The sequence below is a fragment of the Xenopus tropicalis genome, chromosome 5 (assembly GCF_000004195.4).
Source record: "Xenopus tropicalis strain Nigerian chromosome 5, UCB_Xtro_10.0, whole genome shotgun sequence".
Classification (NCBI taxonomy): domain Eukaryota; kingdom Metazoa; phylum Chordata; class Amphibia; order Anura; family Pipidae; genus Xenopus; species Xenopus tropicalis.
In genome coordinates, this window is record NC_030681.2 from 147,184,144 (window position 1) to 147,205,709 (window position 21,566).

At 42.9% G+C, this 21,566-nt stretch overlaps 1 protein-coding gene across 1 annotated transcript; it reads right to left on the reverse strand.

Annotated features, from left to right (window-relative positions):
* Nucleotides 1-273: 273 nt before the first annotated feature.
* trim69.1 (tripartite motif-containing 69, gene 1) lies at nt 274-20,645 on the reverse strand. Its single transcript, XM_002937948.5, has 9 exons — nt 20,159-20,645; nt 15,679-15,753; nt 11,430-11,617; nt 6,355-6,807; nt 5,986-6,081; nt 4,319-4,552; nt 3,705-3,727; nt 3,165-3,298; nt 274-893 (listed from the first exon to the last, which is right to left on the reverse strand). The coding sequence occupies exons 1-9, from the start codon at nt 20,349-20,351 to the stop codon at nt 355-357; spliced, it is 1,935 nt and encodes a 644-aa protein (XP_002937994.2). The 5' UTR covers nt 20,352-20,645; the 3' UTR covers nt 274-354.
* Nucleotides 20,646-21,566: the final 921 nt, after the last annotated feature.

The following is a 21,566-nucleotide window of genomic DNA, read 5'->3' on the forward strand; positions in this document are numbered from 1 at the left end:
GCCTTGAGAGGAAACTTCGGCGATTTCGTCTCAGCATATGCCATCCCACCGGCGGTACATCGCCGGTGGGATGGCATTTCGGGGAGATTAGTCGCCCGTGGCAAGGGCGATTTGTCGCCTGGCGACTAATCTCCCCGTCTGTCACAGCCCTAACTTTAAAAAAAAAAAAAAAAAGATGCAACACAGTAACTAATTGAAACAGCAGACCTATTTGAAACAGCAGACCAAGGATGCCAATCTAACCGTTCTCATAAATGTGAAGACCAAACAACATAGCTTACATTTGCCAGTTTAAATCTCATACGGAAAACTGTAGGCACAGAAATCATTATGCTAATGGGCTTTTTTGGGAAATTAATTATGGACCAGACGAAGAGACTCCACGTTTCTGCCAGAATCATGCAGGAATGGAGAAAGGTAAGGGTACAACTTCTCAGTGAAGGTAGCATTGAAAGTGTAAATGGGGGTCATGTTGTCTGCATTATAGAAAGATATCATACCCCCCTCATAGTCCACATAAACTCCAATTCTGCGGGGCTTGGATGCCAAGACAAGAGTCTTGGAGGGGGACTCAAGAGCCTTGTAAGCATTCCCATTTCTCAGCCAGATTGCCCAGTAGCCATTCTTGGGGTTAAGCTTGATCTTCCCTTTCCGGTTGCTGGATTCGCTTGCCATTCCCACATCCCACGCGGTTTTGTCTCCCACATCGACTTCCCAGTAGTGGCGCCCAGAATCGAATCCCTCTGATCCCAGGACAAGAATACACTGACTAAAGCGCTTGGGGTTATCAGGGACAGAGAGCTTACTATCGCCATACTTGACGCTGGTCAGTCCATCTGACAGGATCAGGTTTGGGTGAGCTGTGCTTGGGTCCAGCAACATTGTTGAAAGATCTAGAGCAGAAGTCAACATTTAAGTTTAAAACAGAAGTAAATTAACGCCACAATAAAGCACTAAAGTTGCTCCCATCCAATGTATTTTACCAACACAGCCCTATGGCCTACCAAGTAATGTATACAAAACAGACTCAAAAGTGATAGATAACCTTTAAGTTAATTTTCTGTAGTTGCTAGAATGGACTATATTTTTAAAGCTTTTCAATTAGTTTAAAATGTTTTTTTTTTTTGTTTTTGAATTTGCCTGGTTCCTGTCCAGCTTTTAGACAGGGGTCACTGACCTGCCAGCAAAAAAAACAAAAAAAAAAAAACAAAGAAGATTTATTTCTCAATGAGCTACAAATGTATTACTTATTTTTCTATTTCAACTCTCTTTAATTTCACTACCATTTCGTGCTACCATTGCCACCCCTCACAGACGTTCAGGGCTGAATCGTCAGATATGGAGGTAGAAACAACAGAAATTCTACCTCCCTCTGCCGATTCAGCCCTGAGTGTAGATTTTGCTTGGGCGCCTTCAATGGCACCCGGTCAAAACCTTTTAACCTGGCTGATCGACCTATATCCAGAGCCTTTTGCGATATCGGTCGCCTCGGCGAGCCGCCATACACGCACTGAATATCGCACGAAACAAGGTTTCATACGATATTATTGGACCATGCTTAAGGCCGGCTTAAGAGACAAGTTATTAGCAACGCACCAGTTTAACATCTGCTCAACCTCCTCCTTTATTCATCTTCTACTCTTATTCAAGCCACCACCTGCTTGCTAAGGTAAATTAGATCCTAGCAACCAGATAGCTGTTGAATTGTTGAAACGGAAAACTGATTAATATTTGAATTAAAAAAAAAATAAAAAATTAAAGACCAACGGCAATTTGTCTTAGAATAACACTGTTGTTAACTGGAAGGTGTACAACCATTTTAAAACTTTCCAGAATAGCTGACCAATGCTATCAATGCATTTAGAAAGCACTATATCTGCATTTACTGCAGAAGGCAACAAATATTAAATCAACACAAAACAAGAGATATGAAACAATCCTGCACCGAGTATACTGTGTACCTGTTACATTGGGTTGCCAAGAAACAAACCAAACTAAGTACAATTTTGCTCACATGTTTAGTGCGGAGTTGCAATCTTACATCTCCCTATAAAACCAGATAAAAATGAAATCCACATGCTCCATGGCTATTTAGCAATTCAAATTCAAGGTGAAGATACATAAAGCTACTAAGTAGCAGCTACTTGTCACGGATACTAAACCCCAGAAAATCCCCTGCCATAGACAATACTGAGAATTGCCTCTGCTAAAACACACACAGAGACAATTATCAGTAAAAGATCAGCATTTGTGTATTTTAGTAGCCGTGACAAGTACCCTCGGGCTGCCTTGGTTTCAGCGTACTTTACAAGTATGCATCTAATGCAGTGCTGTCCAACTGGCGGCCCTGTGTGGCCCCCCACCTGTCTGGCTGCTTTGATGGCTTACCTTTGAGTAAGCATTAAATGGTATCAGTACTGAGATTAACTGGCCCCCTGCATGGTTCTCACCTCAGATTCAGGCTGTAATCCCTCTGTATTGTTTAAAAATGTAATCCCCTGTGTTGTTCACACCTTTTAATCTCTGCATTGTTCACCCCCTGCAGTGTTCACACCTCAGGCTCAGACTGTAATCACCCCCATTGTTCACTTCTTCACACCTCAGACATAGGTACTGTAGGCAGAGTATGGCACATACAGCCAGCATAGGGCAGGTAGAGTATGGCACACACAGGCAGCATAGGTCAGGGAGGGTATGGCACACACAGGAAGGGTAGGGCAGGCAGAGTATGGCACAAACAGTCAGGGTAGGGCAGGCAGAGTATGGCGCACACAGGCAGGGTAGGGCAGGCAGAGTATGGCACACAGAGGCAGCATAGGGAAGGCAGAGTTTGGCATACACAGGCAGGGTAGGACAGGTAGAGTATGGGTAGACATCGCCAAGCGATCGGATCTGCCTGTATATGGGGACCTTTAGAGAGGTAATATACCCTGTGTATTAGAGCCCAAATGAGGCACGGTTTTTGTTTTATTTTTGCTTATACACTTGTTTGGGTTACAGAATCAGCTGGCAGCTTTCACAAATACTTGTGAATACAGGGTTTTTCTAATAAGATCAAACACAAAGTGCATTTTTTCTACTTATATATTTTCTACTTGCAAAATCTAAATACAGATATAAGGCAGAAAAATACTGCTATAAAACATAAGCTTGGAAGCACTTACTTGGAACAATGGATTTCTTCATTTCCTTCCACAAAATAAACTGGATGGGGCCTTTAAAGGTTCCTTGACACAGTTCTTTGGATAGTAATGTATTCCCAGATGAGGATACCACCTCCCGCTGCTGTTCAAGACACCTAGGATGTGACAAATAAAACAGCATAAGAAGCCAGCACTCACGTAAAATCGGTATATTTCGCCTGGGTGCAGACCCCGAAGATATGAAGTAAACATGTTCCAAGGATTAGGTGTCACTCAAACAGGACTTAAGGATCATTTTAGTATTTTATAGTATAGTGGTTTGATAAATAAAATACTAAAATGATCCTTAAGTCCTGTGTGAGCGGCACCTAATCCATACACAAACACACAACTTTGTTGACTGATAGGATTATTGATATCCCTTCACGAGAGAGAGAAAATTTATTCCAATAATAATTTAAGGGTGAGGCCTTTATCAAAGTTGCAAGTAATTTTAAATAAACTCAAATAAACTTAAATAAACTTTTCCCAAACTGGGAAAAATACATTTTTAAGACTTACTTGTCAATGAAGGCTTTAATGTCCTGAAAGAATAAATGAAAAACCAGTGAGAATTTAATATACATGTATCTCACTCCATCCTGCAATCTCTGCAACAAGACTTGGAAAATAATAAAGGCCAATTGCAATGACACTCAGTGCTGTGAAATGGAACCCTGTTCAGTTCTTGATAAACATTTCCCTCAAACCATTACTGAAGAGTCCTCTATGAACGAACAGAGGAATGTATAAGGCCACAGTGCTCATTTCACAATATGCTGATTGCTATATGGATTTAATGGTTTAATTAAAGCCTGTGCTTGTGGCTACATGTACTAAACAATGCTATGTGATAAGCAGGTTTTCATGGTGATAACTGAACAGCTTGTAACATGATTTGTACTAGGCAGGTTTTAGATACCTTGTAACCACAGGCATCTACAGCAGTGAGGAGTTTCATGTGTCAAATTATACAAGATCCACGTGGAATAAACTGGTCCCATTCAGCCGCAAGGCTTAATAACTGGGAAGATGTTTATAATTTCTTTGTTTAGTACTTGGTTTTCTTAATGTAAGAACAGCCTTAGTCAAATATTTACACACACTAGCAGAACAACTATGAGATCTATTCTTACCGTGAGGAAAGAAATAGAGTCTGTCTCATCCACGCGGTCCTTAGCCACAGCAATAGTTTTTTTAATGCCATCTATATTCTCTTGCATTTTCACCATGTTTTGCTCCATTTCCTTGAGCAAGCCGTCTCCTTGTTGTTGAAGCTGCTCTAGAAGAGCCTTCTCCCGCTCATCCAAGAACTCATGCATCCTCTCAAATTCTGCTGCAATGTGGTCTTTGTATTCACATATGTTGTTCTAAGGGGCAGACGAAGACATAGAAGAGATATACATCATCTGCACTTTTAGCCCCGCAGTTGAATGTTTTTATAAGGTGGATATGAACTGATCAATGCTCCCTGGTATCTGACCCGACCCAGACATACTATATAGGTAGTCATAAGTGGGCATGGCCATTGTTCTGTTCAACGTGGTGTGTTAGCAGATTCAGTTGAACAGTAAAATGCTCTGGACTGCTTTTAAGGCGAAGACAGACAGGGCAATTAGTCGCAGCGACTGGGTTTTCTTAAAAGTCGCAGTGACTAATTGCCCTGTCTGTCTCGGCCTGTCTAAAAACACAGCGACAAACCTCCGTGCAAAATATATTGCAGCAAAGTTGCCGCTATGTTTAGCTGTGGCGATTAGTTGTAGTGACTGAATTTTAAAAGTTGTGGGGATTAAGTACCCTGTCTTTCGTCTGTCTTCCCCCTTATAAGTATGGAAAAGACCTAAACAGTAAACTGAAATATGGAGCGTGGGGGGGGGGGGGGGGGGGAGAGAAAGAGGCTTTTGGGAACCTACTAGCAAAGCCACTCTAATTTTTTCTAATTGTTTTTCAAAAGCAATTTTATGCCAGAAAGGCATATAAAGGAGAACCTCAATTTTACGGTTCCCTGAAATTTATGCCGTTTTGACACAGTCCCCTGGGAAATGTAATATCTGGGTTCTACTACAGTATGGGGCACTTAAGAGACCAAGTAATTCGCAGCCATATATTTTTTTTAGGAACAAATGGCAGCACATGGACCATTTCCTGCATGTACTGGCCACACAGGTAAAAAGCCAGAACACATGAATTTGGCTACTGGCCCTGACCAACTGCATAACTCAGGGATCCACTGGGAAGTGTAGACCTTGATTTAAGCGCAGGCCTAAACCACTAACTGCAAACTGGACTGTAGTCCTTCCAAGTGAAATCTTAAAATTATCATCCAAGCAGACCTCATTGTTCTGTACGGAGGAGCTGGAAGAAAACAGTCACATCTATGCGCACATTAGAAATCCATACTTGCAGTGATTCCCAACCAGTCATGTTGCTCACCAAGATCTTGAATTTTGCCCCCAGTGTCCCTAAAGCAGGTGGATTTTTTAATTCCTAGCTTGGCGGCAAGTTTTGGTTGAAGAGACAAGATATGTTTCCAAACAAAGCCTCCTGTAAGCTGATAGTCTGCACAGAGTCTACCCAAGTAGCCAATCACTGCCCTTATTTGAAAGTTTATGATGCTTGTGTTGCTCTCTACGTTTACATTTCACTGTTGCTCACAAGGAAAGAAAGTTGGCGACCCCTGATCTACAGTTAGTTCTAATTGTAAGATAAAAATACACAAACCAAATTCTGAGGCTATCCGATTCTATCCTAAACACTACAAAGGGGAAGACAGGGTTTATGAATTGCAGTTTAAAATTCTCACCTTGTGCTGCACAATCTTCTCGTTTTGCTGGCCTACAACCTGTTCACTCACTTTCAGCGATGCTTCCAATGGGGCAACAATGGCAGCAAGCTGCTCCTACAAATAGAAAGCCGGTCATCAGAGCAGAGCAGAAATGATCACAGTAACTGAAGCAATTGTGTGGAAGGTGGATATGTATGCAATGCAGTAGTACGTAATATACAGGCCCATGAGTGTGTGAAGGTAAAGTATGTGCAATGCCATGTAGTACCACCTTATACATATATAGCCCTGAACATCTGCCAACACTCTAGTAACATACAGGTTTACATGCAAACTATCCCATAATAGAAAGCAATTCACTCTTACAACAATGCTCCGCTGGCTTACCCTGTACACAGCCACTGCATCTAAAATGGGCAGGAAGTTGTGGCTGGCGTGTTTGAGAGAGTCGCGGCATATAATGCACCCAAGGGTGCCATCATCTTTACAATAAAGCTTAAGCCTCTCGTCATGCTCAGCACAGTTCTCCAGTGGTTTCTCCTTTTTCTCTATTGAAATCACAGGTGCTGCTGCGGTCTTCTTCACCAGGTTGGCCAGGGCTCTGTTGATGGTATATTTCTTGTCATTGATCACCTCCTTGCATTCAGGGCAGGAAAAGGAATCCCGGCCAGCCCAAGCCTTCTCAATGCAGGCCTTACAGAAATTGTGGCCGCATTCCACCATCACTGGGTCTTTGAAAAGCTCAACACACAAGCGACACGTCAGCTCCTCTGCAAAATCTCCAGCTGACCCCACCAGTGCAGAGTTGGGCGCAGCATCCGTAACTTCCACTTTGGTTTTCTATGCGGATAAAAACAGATGTATATGAGCAAACCTACCGTTTGTTAGCAGAATAGAACAAGTCTAGCAGCATGATCATGAAAGCAAAGTCATAGAATTTATTAGGAACTCAGCAAACAAGATTTCCTGCCTTAGCAGCTTTTGATTTTAATAACATAATATCACTGTTACTGTTAAGGGGTATACTTAAAAAAATACTATTACCCCAAACTGAGTACTGTGCCCTCCATGCTAGAGTCAATCCTGGGGAGCATGCAAGCACAAAAAAAGTAAGTGTCACCGACTGCTCAATACGCACATTGCTCAATTCCATGTCATATACATTTGACTGAGCCAGGATTGTTTGTGTGTACTCCAGCATGGCCCATCCAAAACAGCAGTGGGCACAGCACTGAATGGGAACCTAAACTTAAAAAAATATCATTGTTTCTTGCACCAGAAGAGCAGGCTATGTTAGCATGCATCTCCAATGGGGGAAACAAAATGTTTGGGATAGGTGCCCTTTAAACACCATCAAACCAACTTACAAAGCAATGAGAATCTTCTATGTGGAATAGTGGTGAGCAGGCTGGCCCAAAATCAGCATCACCCATGGGTTCCCAAGAGACTATTCCTCTGGCAAGTCACTGGTGTAAGGCTGCCCATTGACATCACTCACCTGTCTAAGCCCCTCCAGTGACGTTATTCCTTACCCACTGGGGATGGACCAGATGGAGGTTTATAAATCATGGCAGAAGTACAAGCTGGTTTGGGTCACTGTACATTACTAATGCAGTAGCCTACCAAAGCATTTTGTGCAAGTCACATCTGTCCTTCTTTCTTTCATATTCTATTAGGATTCAACTGGTCTTATATTTGGTGACCAAATAATATTTCTTTAAAAAGAAGTCAGATTTGAGCCAATTTTTAAACCAAACCCCCTCTTCAAGTGCCCAGTAGTCGTTATTTAATAACATTATTTGCCAAGTAATCAGTTGTTACTGTTAATTATTTAAAACAAACAAAAAAACCCTCTGAATTAAGGGACGATGTACAAAGCTGTCCATACATGTAAGATTAAATCTTTGTAAACTAGTTTTTAACGATTTTCAGACCGTGTGACCGTTTCATCCCAATAAGTTTCGTACCATGGCGATCGGTCATTTAGTCGATCGGACAGGTTATAAAATTTTGGTCCAATAGAGATAAAATCGTTTGCATGTGTAACAGACGATATCCTTGGGGGGCCAACAATGAAAGTAATTTTCGTACGATTGGTATCCGACAACTATTTCATGTTTAGAACTTTCTCCGATTTGTATATTAAAAGGAGAACTACACCCCCCCACCTCTCCCTTATTGCATAGTCTGTAGCTTAAAAAACTGCCCCTATAGAGAACCCAAACCTAAGAGAGCAGAGCAGCAGTGTACCTGGCCGCCATCTTAACGGAAGATGGCGGCCAGGTACACTGCTGTGCTGCTCTGCTCTCTTAGGTTTGGGTTCTCTATAGGGGCAGTTTTTTAAGCTACAGACTACGCAATAAGGGAGAGGTGTGTGTGTGGGGGGGGGGGGATTCGAGGCAGGCCAGTTAAGGCAGCATTTCGGTGTAGTTCTCCTTTAACGGCTTTATCCTACCATTTCAGTCGGAATGTTAGTTTCAGATCCTTGCATTTAAACGTACTACCGTTTGACCTCTGGCCAAACAAGGACTGATATAAGCTGGTGATACGGTAAGTCATCAGCTTTCTGCCCTGTGTATAGGTGGCCATACATAAGCTGCAGGCCCAGCTCCCCCTGAACAAGTCGGCAACTCCTTGGCCAATGTAAAGGGTCACTGACAGGCCTGTGCAACACATATTTGGCAGGTTTAAAAATCCCACTGGATGAGGGCTACATAAACATGCAGATATGCTCCTCATCCTACAGGCCCCACTGGATGATCTTTAGCCCACAGCCCAATTTGGTACAGCATGTGTGTGTGGCTAAACTGGGATCATATGTGCAGATACCTGACAGCAAATAGGCCAGATCTGGTTCAGACAAAGATGGGTGCAACCCCATTAATACGATCTTATCCAAACAGGCCTGCTACACCATTCCATTGTATTACAAGTATTGGTCTGAGGGCCCATATGACTGGATCAGCACAATTTGGTCCAGTAGTTGATGGACAATTTTGATTCTTGTTTGGCAACCTCAACCAAACAAGATCATTAAGTGTATACCTCATTTAAAACTTCAATTTGATGCATTAAGATACAGCTGGACTTCTTTGCACTCCATTCTCAGCAGATTTACAATTTGCCCCTAGGGCAATGACACACTGAGCTATTTGTCACAACTACAAAATAGAAAATACTGATAACTGTCTCTACGTGTGTTTTACCAGAGACAATTCTCAGTATTTTCTATGGCAGGGTATTTTCTGGCGTTTTGTAGCCACGACAAGTAGCTCCATGTGTCAAAGCCCTTAAGAAAGCATTAGCAACTGAGGTATTACAGTAGTAAACTGAGCTTCTGAGAACAGACTGAAAAGAAAAAAAAAAAGAACAAAAATTACATCATTATAAAAAAAACAAAACATTAAGACATAACTAGTTTGTTTAATGAAACAGAACAAGAAAATAAGCAAGAACAGGTCAAACAGGGCAATAAGTTCTGAGAGGTGCGAGAGTCAGCTTTTATCTACTATACAATGAAGCCTGGAGGAATTTGCTAAGGGTACCTGAGAGAACATAATCACTTTCTAAGGGCAAATACACAGTGGGCAATTAGCAGCCGCCTTAGGTTACTATACAAGTCACCGCAACCAATCGTGTTCCCTTTGCGGCATGCCGATTAGTCAACATAAATGTTTAAAAAGTCCCAGCGACTAATCACCCCATGTGTCTTCACCTTAAGAAGAATCAGCCTTTGGGAAGCCAAATATATATATGCACAAATATATACACAACTGATACAAAGGGACAGTAAGTTGTACAGCCTTATAGTATGGAAGTATATTTTGCACCTCTGGCTATATACCCAACTGCAAATACAATCCTAGGCGTTCACATGGATCTGTGAATACTATGTGAGCCAAGAAGTAACTGACCATTGAATAGCATTGCACTGGACTGGGTTGGATAGTTGCAATTTGGTCCTTCCCACTACTAGTGGTTGTGATGTGTTACATCAGGCAAAACAACATCTATTTAACACAACAACAGGAAAGTCATGACTCCCTACGCTCCCATGGCACGGGATGCATTAAGACAGCACTGTCCAACTTTAGGCCTGTGACTAAAGATGGCCATACAAGTTGTGATCCACTTGTTTGGCAAGGTTGCCAAACGAGTGGATTTTCACCCAATTTGCCCACCTAAGGTGGGCATTATCAAGCTAATTGGATTGCTTGGCCCTTGGGCTAAACAATCCAATTAAAATGGTGGGCACAGGCGCTGTCCAATCGAGATCTGGCCAACTTTAGGCCAGATGTCGGTCGGGTATACAGCCAGATAAGCTATCGAATTGGTCTGAAGGGCAGGTGAAATCTGCCCGTGTATGTCCACCTTAAGATGTGGCACTCCAAAGATTTATACGGCCTCCAGACTGCTCAAGAGCTCCACAGACATCTTTGGGTGATAAACACATCATATAACAACGTAATTACCTGTCCAATATATGAAAACAGTAGGACAGCCCTGCATTAGGAAATTAGAACTTTTGAAACAGTGGAAAGTAAAGATATTTCAAAGCACATAAAGCTTACTGACTTCAGGTTATTGACCCTTTAAATCAGTGATCCCTAACCAGTGGCTTGGGGGCAACATGTTGCTCACCAACCCCTTGAATGTTGCTCCCAATGGCCTCAAAAAGGGGGCTTATTTTTGAATTCCTGGCTTGGGGGCAAGTTTTGGTTGCATAAAAACATGTGTACTACCAAACAGAGTATCATGTAGGCTGCCAGTCCACATAGGGCTACCAAATAACCAATCACAGCCCTTATTTGGTACCCCCAGGTACATTTTTTTATGCTTGCGTTGCTCCCCAACTCTTTTTACATTTAAATATGGGTAAAAAAAGGTTGGGGACAACCACAATTGTCACAGAAACAGATTTATGCTGGGCCAGCAGCGATACAACTGGATGCGGACAGAAGGCTTTACACAACAAAGCCAACAGTATTATAAATAAATACACAAATGGCATATCGACAAACAATTATGGGAAAGGAGTAATTTCTATCCGTTTCACCCTCTTTGAATCTGAAGCTCAATGACTTCCAATGGAAACATTATGCTTCAGTCAAATGCTGAAGAAACCCCAAAGCAGCATATCTGGACCATGATAAACACTGCTAAGGAGAATGTGGTCATAATCCTGGGGGTGCAGGATTAAAAGAAATGCAACAAAATGAATCAAAAACAGTCAAGTGGGAAAACCACAAAAAAATATGAATAATCACTACAAAGTCTACCAAAATATTTAATTTCAAGCAAATGTGTTGCGACATTTCCTTTGCTCCCATAAAACAAAAACCAGCAGAATTTTGAGGCTCGGAACAAATGAATTGGTAAAGCACTTGTTTAGTATAACAAAGCGGATTGTTACTGAACGACGAACGATGGTCGAAATCTGGCAGGAATTAACCTTAAGTTACCTTTGTTTCAGGCTCCTGTTCCTCAAGTTTCCTCTTTTGTCCTTGGGGAGTCTTTCCATTGGCCGGTTCCACGGCATCGGTTATCTCCTGATCATTTCCGCTTGCCTCGTCCTTTGCTTCTTCCTTTGCTTCTGCTTTGGTCAACACCAAACGTGTTTTGTCCACCCACTCATTTTGGCGACGATTCACTGCAGGAAAAGCGATCTTACAACATTTCCACAGCAAGCCAGGATGGCAAGGGACAAAAATGGAAACCCAAACACATTTCAAGACAAAGCTCTCACCAGAGCATATCCCAGGCTACAAAAATCCTAAAAACTTGCAGCTTTTTTTCTTTTTAAGAGCAACCCAAGATTGATCCTGGTTTATTTAAAACCCCCTATCCAGCTCAAACTCGTTAATATACTGAGAAAGCGAGGCAACTTCAGAAAGCCGAAGCAACACATGTTTTTCTACCAGCGATTTACATTCTTGCCAGTAGAAAAGCATTCGAGGAGATTAGTTCCCATCGCTAGAGGAGACCAATCGCACTAATCTCCTTGTGTCATCAGCATCAGATATGGTTGAGCCCCTGACCATTGGATACTAAGCAATACCTTATAATTTAGCCATTACACAAAACAGATTATTTAAACTCCATCCGCTGCGTCCCCGTTTTATGTTTGATTTAAGCATCATGGAAAAAAAACTGCAAAAATTTTGGGATGTAGGCAGAATAAGGGCAGATACCTTTTTTTAAAAATTATAATGCATAAAAAGCCAAATATAGACCCAAGTTTGCCTTTATTCAATCAAAGAAACATTCAACACGATCTTATGTTATCTGCCCATAAACGCCTATGGCATATGCATGGTGTCAACACAAAGAGAACAAGACAGAAGAGTCCAAAACTGATTTGTAAAAGAAATCATGTTACAGAAATGTTATGTTTATTTTACGTCTCCACAAAGCAGGACGTTTTTACAACAGTGTAAGGCTGATAATAATCACAGGAACCCACCAACATATATGGCACATGGGTGCAATTAAAGGAGAAGTAAACCTCCCACTGTGACAAAAGGATTCTCCACCTTCCTAAATGCGTAATTGCTTGCCCCTGAAAGTCCTTGGGCCTCCCATACAGGGTCTGTGACTGCAAAGCTGCGCAGTTAGGCCCCCTTGGCAGGAATAACCAACCAGGATAATGGCCCATCTGGCCCTGGCTTCCACTACAAATGTTCCTGCTCAAGAAAGACTGCCAGGGAGGCAGAAACTGGATATAACAAGCCGGCAGGAAGGCATGGCAAGGGGGATCCAGGGACTTTAATAGTGAGTAACGGTTTGGTTGGGGAGGTGGCTGGGTGTCTTCTGTAGGGTGTGATTGATAAATGGATATTCAGGGGTTATTTCTTTATTTCTCCTTTAATGCACAAAACAATTCTGATCATATTCTAGGGCTAATAATTGTGCCTTTGTGCCACATGAAAACATAATTTCCATTGATAAGGCAATTATTCAACAGTTCTTCACAGTGTTTTGAAGCCATTTCAAGAGGGAAGTTGCTAAGACAAATCAACAACAAAGCCACACATGTTACTTCTGGTAATGCTTTAATTTAGCTGCATATATTTTTAAGGACCATTTGTTACTAGCAGCTATGTGAATTCCATTGTAGACCTGCTCCCATGGAAAAAAAACCCTAGCAGTTTACATGGGGCTGCACATATAGCCCTAGGGGTATCCCCTAAAAACAGTATAACAGTTAAACACTGACCTCTGCATCTCCCAGCACACACATTCATTGTCACTTGAATACTTGCCAATAAGACTAATAAGTCAGGCTTCATTTGTAGGGCTGTCACTTTAAACTACAGTATTTATCATTCACACTTATTTTAAGTCCCTGCCCTGTAGAGCTTACAGTCTAATGTAGGTGCATTGTGAATGAAAACAAACTGAAGCGTAGAGAGAAGGCACAATTGATGCAGGTTTTGTGGCAGCACCACATCTGAAGCCTGAGATTGTATACCTTACTTGACTTACTCGTGGGAGTGTTTGATTTAAACAGACAGCTGCGGGGGTCAGTCTTTTTTAATTGTCAGACCAGCCTTAGTAAATATATTTCCAGGGGAGCAGATCTAAAATCTCCTTTAAAAAAAAAAAAAATCTGGTGCAGCACTGTGGAGCAGAGTAAAGGTGCCCATACACCTTCAGATCTGCTCGCTTGGCGATGTCACCAAGCGAGCGGATCTTCTCCCGATATTCCCCACCTACGGGTGGGTGATATCAGGAGATCCAGGCTAATTCGATCGTTTGGCCCCAGGGCCATAACGGCGGGTATAGGCAAAGTTGGTTCGGGGAACGCATCAACGAGCCGATGAAGTCCCCAATCCGACTAGATTTTTTAACCTGCCCGATCGATATCTGGCCGATTTCAGGCCAGATATCAGTCGGGCAGGCACGTCGGTAGTGCCCATACACAGGCCAATTAGCTGCCAAATCGGTCTAAGGGACCCATATCGGCAGCTAGAATCGGCCCGTGAATGGGGACCTTAAGCCACTTACATGGGATCTTTAATGAGCCAGAGTCCCATATATTACCTACCTGAGCATATGTGAATTAGAAGCTGAATGAAATCTATTTCTGCCAAATCCCAGAAGGCATAAGGCCAATCGGTACACTGAGATTTGCTACTGGTCTGAGATCTGTTCACCATTTCGGGCAATTATTGAATTAACAAGCACTTACATTAGAACAGGCTGTAGAAATCAAGAGCTTTTAATTACACAGAAGCTCAGGCTGACCATACTCACTGGTTTGGCACGGATTTTTCTTTATATAAAACAAAAGCTGTTGGAAACAACAGCAGATCCGCTTTCCTTAGCTTGGGTCAAAACGCAGCAAACACTGTGGTCAGAAACACTGACCGGGGACTCATGGGACAAATGGCTGCATTGCATTGGACTGAACAAAATCTTTATTTAGTACATGAGTACTTGTAAACACATGTTGATGCTTAAAATGCACTGCAATCTGATTGGTCAGTCAATGGACACAGGGTGGCCCACAGAGTTTCTTGTCAACTGAAAAGCTCACATGTACTATTAAAATGCTGAGCGTGTCAGGGTGAAGACACATGGAGCTACTTAGTAGCAGCTACTTGCCACAACTACTAAACACCAGAAAATACCCTGCCATAGACAATACTGAGAATTGCCTCTGCTAAAACACACATAGAGACAATTATCAGTAAATAATCAGCATTGTCTGTTTTAGCAGCCGTGACAAGTAGCTGCTACTAGTAGCAGCTCCGTGCGTCTTCACCCTCAGAGGTTTTAGGGTGAAGACATACAGACCTACTTAGTAGCAGCTACTTGTCACGGCTATTATACACCAGTAAATCCCCTGCCATAGACAATACTGAGAATTGCCTCTGCTAAAACACATGTAGAGACAATTATCAGTAAATGATCAGTATTGTCTATTTTTGTAGCCATGACAAGTAGCTGCTACTAGTAGCTCTGTGTGTCTTCGCCCTAATCATCTAACAGTGTTATCAGCCCTAAAAGAACCCAATCAGAGAAGTGACTCACAGCAGGGCATCCTCCACAGCCATGGTTGGCCAGTAGTTGGACAACACACCATGTCAGGCCAGCTCAGACATATGAGAAACATTTGGTTAGAGATGGAATCTGGATAAAACAATGATTGGGATGTCACCACTAATTGGAATTCACTTGCAGGCTAAATTTTCCCATGTAGCCTGAAGCATCAGTCACATATCTAACATAAGTCCTCATCCATAACACATTATTTACATGTGTTTAAAAAGTGCCAACATTATCAGCAACACTGTACAATAAATATACTTTTTTCTGTACAGATTAATAGATGTAATGTATTGAAACAGATAACTGATAACATCACAGATTTCTACATACTTCAGTAATATCATTTCACACCTTGCAAATATAGAATGGTGAAACTGCAAGGGGCAAAGTTACTTGAACAGGCAAAGCCTATAATTATCTCAGTCTGAACCTTCTGAAATGTAACAGAAGGTTATTAACAATAATAACATTTATATTCTGTATTCACTGCTCCAAAATAATTAGAATATAAGGATTCTTGGTGAACAAGAAGTGGATAATATTGAAAATATTGCAGGACAAATGTTATAAGTTTTAAGCAATAGAAATAGGTTTAAGAGAGACCAATGCTAGAAAAATGGTCTCAGGATTATTCACACAGTGACCAATATTACTTACAGCCGATATAATGCACATAGTACTCTTCTTTGCCAAGCTGCTTATTTATTCTGGTCTTCACAACCTCAGCATCATCTGCAGCAAGAGAAATAATAGTGTTTATCAGGATAATTATAGAGAAAATAAACTTAGGTGTGCACATATATTCTGCTCATCAAAATCAAGGCAGTAAAAAGTTATTATTAACCTAAAAAATGAAACTTTATTAGGACATAGTTTTGGCTCAGATATGTTCTAATAAAGTTTCATTTTTATTTTAATTATACTGCCTTGATTTTGATTGTCCTCACATTTTACATTATTTCGTTGGTAATTATAGTCATTAAAAAAGTTCTGCTGTATCTTGACCTGAAATCTTTTATACGGAAACCTCATGCCCAGAAAGCTCTGAATTGTTTATGAATATTACAGAACCGCTATCATCTCTATAGCAATGTTTGTCTTCTTTTTAGCATTTTATGTCTATATGGGAAAATGTATTTTTACTTTCCTAAGGGAGGTATTATTAATCTTACACCCCCACACCCCTTAGTTTGTATTTCAATAATGAAAATTATTTCCCCCTTAAGTACCACGTTTTTGGTACGAGTACACTGGCCTGACTATCCTCACCGCTAACTGCTGATGCACCATGCCGGTTGGTGCGTTGGCAGATAGTGAAGAGCCGCAGCAGCTCTCCACTTCTTGCTTTTGAATTGTTTGGAATGTTGCTGGGCCAATCAGCTGGATACCCAGGCTCAACAACTGGAGCGTAATACAGGCTAATGCAGAATTATTGGGAGAAGACCACATCAACACACCATTGAGGCCCTCGCCAGATAGAATTTTCTTGCCCAATAGCTATCTGGCCATACATCAGTTGGACAAGCAAGTGGAAGGTGCCCATACATGGGTTCTTCAGACTGATTCGGCAGCTTATCTGCCTGTGTATGGGCCCTACAGACCAGACTACCCTACCGATATCTGTCCTAAAATCAGCCAGATCTTGAATGGGCAGGTTTGATTTTCCCACCCATATACCCGCCGTTTTAATTTGATCATTGGCCCTAGGGCAAAACGATCAAATTAGCCAGATATTGCCCACCGTAGATGGACATATCAGGAGATGATCTGCTCATTTAATGACCTTGCCAAACAAGCGAATCACACTGTGTGTTGCCACCTATACACTGGTCTGGAGGGGCTCAGTTGGTATGCATGTTTGTATACATTTATGAAAAGCTACTAGGATACACAGTGCTGTAAAATTTTACCATCTAGAAAAGTACACACGGGGAAGCAATTATAAAAAAAATAAACAAGTATAAAACAATTAAGTGCCACGTGGTAAAAATCACAGTGGAGAGAAAGTGGTTAGATCTACAGGGCCATACATGTTAATTTAAGATCCACCTACCTAAAATGGGAGATATTGGTCCAAAACGGTCGAACAACAACAATGGACACATCGTGAGCCGTCAAAACAAAAACCACATCAATGGGCCGATGCAATCACCGATCTGACAGGAAAATCAATCCTAACAATTCATACCTGGCCAATTTTCGGCTAGATATTGATTGGGAAGGCCCGTCAGGGGACCCCATACATGGCCACCTTTAGTGTAGATTTTATCTTTGTATGGCCACCTTAATTCTCAGAGAGGACAGATACAAGGTGGTCCTTTCAAAGGAGAAGACACTACCAGACTAGTAGCTAGTTCTGTTAGTAATAAATATTAAAAGCCATTTCACAAAAACTGAACTTTTCAAAGATGCCCAGTTCCCGCTGCCCTGACTTCCATCTGGTACAGAACGCTTGCCCCTTTGGCTGGTAAGTGCTCTCTTTGAAAATAAATATTTACGAAAGGAGCATTGCTAAATAGTCAGTATTACCAACTTAAAGGACAAGGAAAGGAAAGGGTAGGAAAGTGTTAACCTCAATTAAAAGCTAGACCAATAATATTGTTATTTTCATTCCCATTTAAATGAAGCTCTTTTTCATTTTAATTGCCACACTGTAGGCAAAACCGTTCACTTCAGTGTGGCCATGGTAAATATGTCACTAACATGGCGGCCACGAAAGAAGTATAATATCAATTATTTGCTTAATGCACTGCGGGAGACAAAAGAATTATACACAACAAAGTTGGAGATCAGGAAAAGGTTAATGGGCTTTATAATATACTGTGGAACTGACTTCCAGTCTTTAGTTGCCCTTTAAGTCAAAATAAATCTATATGCCAAAGACCACAAACTGTATCCAGTGCAACAGGCTAAAAGGATCCTTGCTTAGGCTGTTCCTGTCAGAGCATTCAGGCCAGTCAAGGTCAGTTACCAAGGACAACCCAGTGATCTAGTCTAACCTAAATGTGCCTTCAGAAGAAAGTCTTTCTTGTGGCTACATTCTGGCAGTAATTTAAAGGAGAAGTAAAGCTCAACACAAAATTAAGCTGGCCATACACGTGAAATGGGCATACTGGGCCAAACGATCACAAAGATCACATGGACCAAACTATCAGATCACAACAAAGGTAAATGCTGGCCTTTGGGGTGAGGACCCCAATTCACAGCCAGATATGGGTCGGTCCCTATACTGACTGTCGACTCTGTCTGAAGGGGCTGATCTGGCAGCCTAAATCTGCGTGTGTACAGCCAGCTCTAGTCTAGACTTCTGTACCAGTCCAAGGCCACCACAGCCCTTTAGCAGGGAAGATCAGTGCCTCAGAATGTGCCTCAGAATATGCCCCAGTAGCCCCCCATCTTCTTTTCTGCTGATTCCCTGCCCATACTCTGTGCTGCTGTCACTTACCTGAATGTCAGACACCCCCCAAGATTATAATCACTTACCCGATAACCCGGGCTGGTGCTCCTGTCTGCTCAAAACTGCAGTGACCCTGGATATTTCTGAAGAAGCTCCTTGTTGCCATCTTCAGAAGTTTTTCTATCTTCTCTTCGTTCCGGCAGGACATGAACAATTAAGCGAAAAAGCCAGATTTTTGTTTTTAGGCCCAGCTTCCACTCTACAGTGGCAATGCCAACAAGGATCTTCTGCAGAAATATCCCAGGTAGGGTTGGCACCTTTTCAATATGGATTTACTGGCCAGCAGGAGGGGGGAAGGAACAAAAGGGGCAGGCTTTGATGTAGGGGGTGGGGTAGTGACAAAAGGGGCAGGCTTTGATGTAGGGGGTGGGGTAGTGACAAAAGAGGCAGGCTTTGATGTAGGGGGTGGGTTAGTGACAAAAGGGGCAGGCTTTGATGTAGGAGGGGGTGGGGCAGTAATAAAAGGGGAAGGCTTTGATGTAAAAGGGGGTGGGGTAGTGACAAAGGGGGCAGGCTTTGATGTATGAGGGAGAGGGGCAGCGACAAAAGGGGCAGGCTTTGATGTAGGAGGGGTGGGGCAGTGACAAAAGTGGCAGGCTTTGATGTAAAAGGGGTGGGTTAGTGACAAAAGGGGCAGGCTTTGATGTATGAGGGAGAGGGGCAGTGACAAAAGGGGCAGGCTTTGATGTAAAAGGGGTGGGTTAGTGACAAAAGGGGCAGGCTTTGATGTATGAGGGAGAGGGGCAGTGACAAAAGGGGCAGGCTTTGATGTATGAGGGAGAGGGGCAGTGACAAAAGGGGCAGGCTTTGATGTAGGGGGTGGGTTAGTGACAAAAGGGGCAGGCTTTGATGTAGGAGGGGGTGGGGCAGTAACAAAAGGGGCAGGCTTTGATGTAAAAGGGGGTGGGGTAGCGACAAAGGGGCAAGCTTTGATGTATGAGGGAGAGTAGCAGGGACAAAAGTGGCAGGCTTTAATGTAGAAGGGGGCGGGGCAGTGAAAAAAGGGGCAGGCTTTGATGTAAAAGGGGTGGGTTAGTGACAAAAGGGGCAGGCTTTGATGTATGAGGGAGAGGGGCACTGACAAAATGGGCAGGCTTTGATGTAGGAGGGGGCGGGGTAGTGACAAAAGGGGCAGGCTTTGATGTAGGAGGGGGCGGGGTAGTGACAAAAGGGGCAGGCTTTGATGTAGGAGGGGGCGGGGTAGTGACAAAAGGGGCAGGGATATGAGATCACAGACATTCGAGTAGGTTCAGGGAAGGAGAAGAAGGAAGGTAAGTTTGGGGCAGTTTCTGGGCATATTGAGGGTTATGGGGGTGGGCCGGGAGCTGAAGTTTAAGATATAACATAAATCTGCAATATTTGCCCCAGCAGGTGTTTTATTGGCTAGGCCAGTGTAATACCAGGCGGGGGCAACCCTAACCCCAGGCCAGCAAACAGGAGCATGGGCCGGGGGTATGAGGTAAGCAATTAGAATTACTGGGGAGCACCTACCCTTGTAATTACACCTTTAGTTCTACCTTTAACCTACAGCAGCCCATATATTCATTCAACCCACCTGAGGGCAAATCTTGGCCCCGCCCCTTTACTGTAGCGGGGCGTGGAATAAGGGCGGTATTAAACCATACCTATATTACCCAGCATGGCCAATACCCCGGCGCATCACCACTCGCTGGTACTTACGCAGAGAGCCGTCGGCTTTCTTGCACTGATAGGTGCTGCCCACGTTTACCGCTTCGTCTTCCTCCGCTTTATTCTGCACATTTACAGATCCGTCCGCCTCATCCCCCGCCGTGCTATCCTCTTGGTTACTATCCGCCTCCTCACACACCATGTCCTCTTTCTTTTCGGGCTCGTTGGAAGTAGTTGCGGCCATTGTAACACCTGCCTGTGGGTAGATACTGCAGCCTTTTCCCACAGTATCCCCGCCTACAAACCAATGAAAGCTGTGGTACCAAGGAGGCTATTTAGTTTGGCGCCTTGAGATTAATGCGCGGCGCCAAGAGGTAACAGGTTGTAGTATAACAAGGAGTAAGTATTTGCAATAACAAAGGGATTTCTGAAGGAAGCTGAGAGGGTTATCAATCGCACCACAGCCCTGCGGGACAAAAAGCCTCCGCACAGAACCACTGCGCAGGGTCAGAAGCAGCACAATCGAAACGAACGGGCGGAGGCGGGGCCTGTAGCGCCGCGTTTATTGGATGAAAAAGACCACCTGACCAGAACAAGGCCGCCTGATCCTCTATTCCTTTCCATGTTTAGTGACCTGAATGACTGTGCTTTGCTTAAAGGAATACTGTCATGAGAAAAATGTTTTTTTTTCCAAAACACAGCAGTTAATAAAGCTTCTTCAGTAGAATCCTACATATATATTTATTTTATATTAAATTTATAAATTTCACATGGGGCTAGCCATATTCTTCATTTCCCAGGGTGCCACAGCCATGTGACCTGTGCTCTGATAAACTTCACTCACACTTTACTGCTGCGCTGCAAGTTGGAACAATATTACCCCTCTCCCCCAGCAGCCGATCAGCAGAACAATGGGAAGGGAGCAAGATAGCAGCTCCCAGTAGGTATCAGAATAGCACTCAATAGTAAGAAATCCAAGTCCGGCTTGGGACTCCTCCAGTTACATGGGAGTAGGAGAAACAATAGGTTAGCTGAAAGCAGTTCTAATGTGTAGCGCTGGCTCCTTCTGAAAGCTCAGACTCAGGCACACTTTACTGCTGCGCTGCAAGTTGGAGTGATATCCTCACCCCCAGCAGCCGATCAGCAGAACAATGGGAAGGGAGCAAGATAGCAGCTCCCAGTAGGTATCAGAATAGCACTCAATAGTAAGAAATCCAAGTCCGGCTTGGGACTCCCCCAGTTACATGGGAGTAGGAGAAACAATAGGTTAGCTGAAAGCAGTTCTAATGTGTAGCGCTGGCTGAAAGCTCAGACTCAGGCACAATGCACTGAGATGGCGCCTACACACCAATATTACAGCTACAAATACATTTGTTGGTTCAAGAATAAAATGTTAAATGGTAGAGGGAATTATTTGCTGTAGGGCCTGGCTGGAACAGGTATGGGATTCCTTATCCGA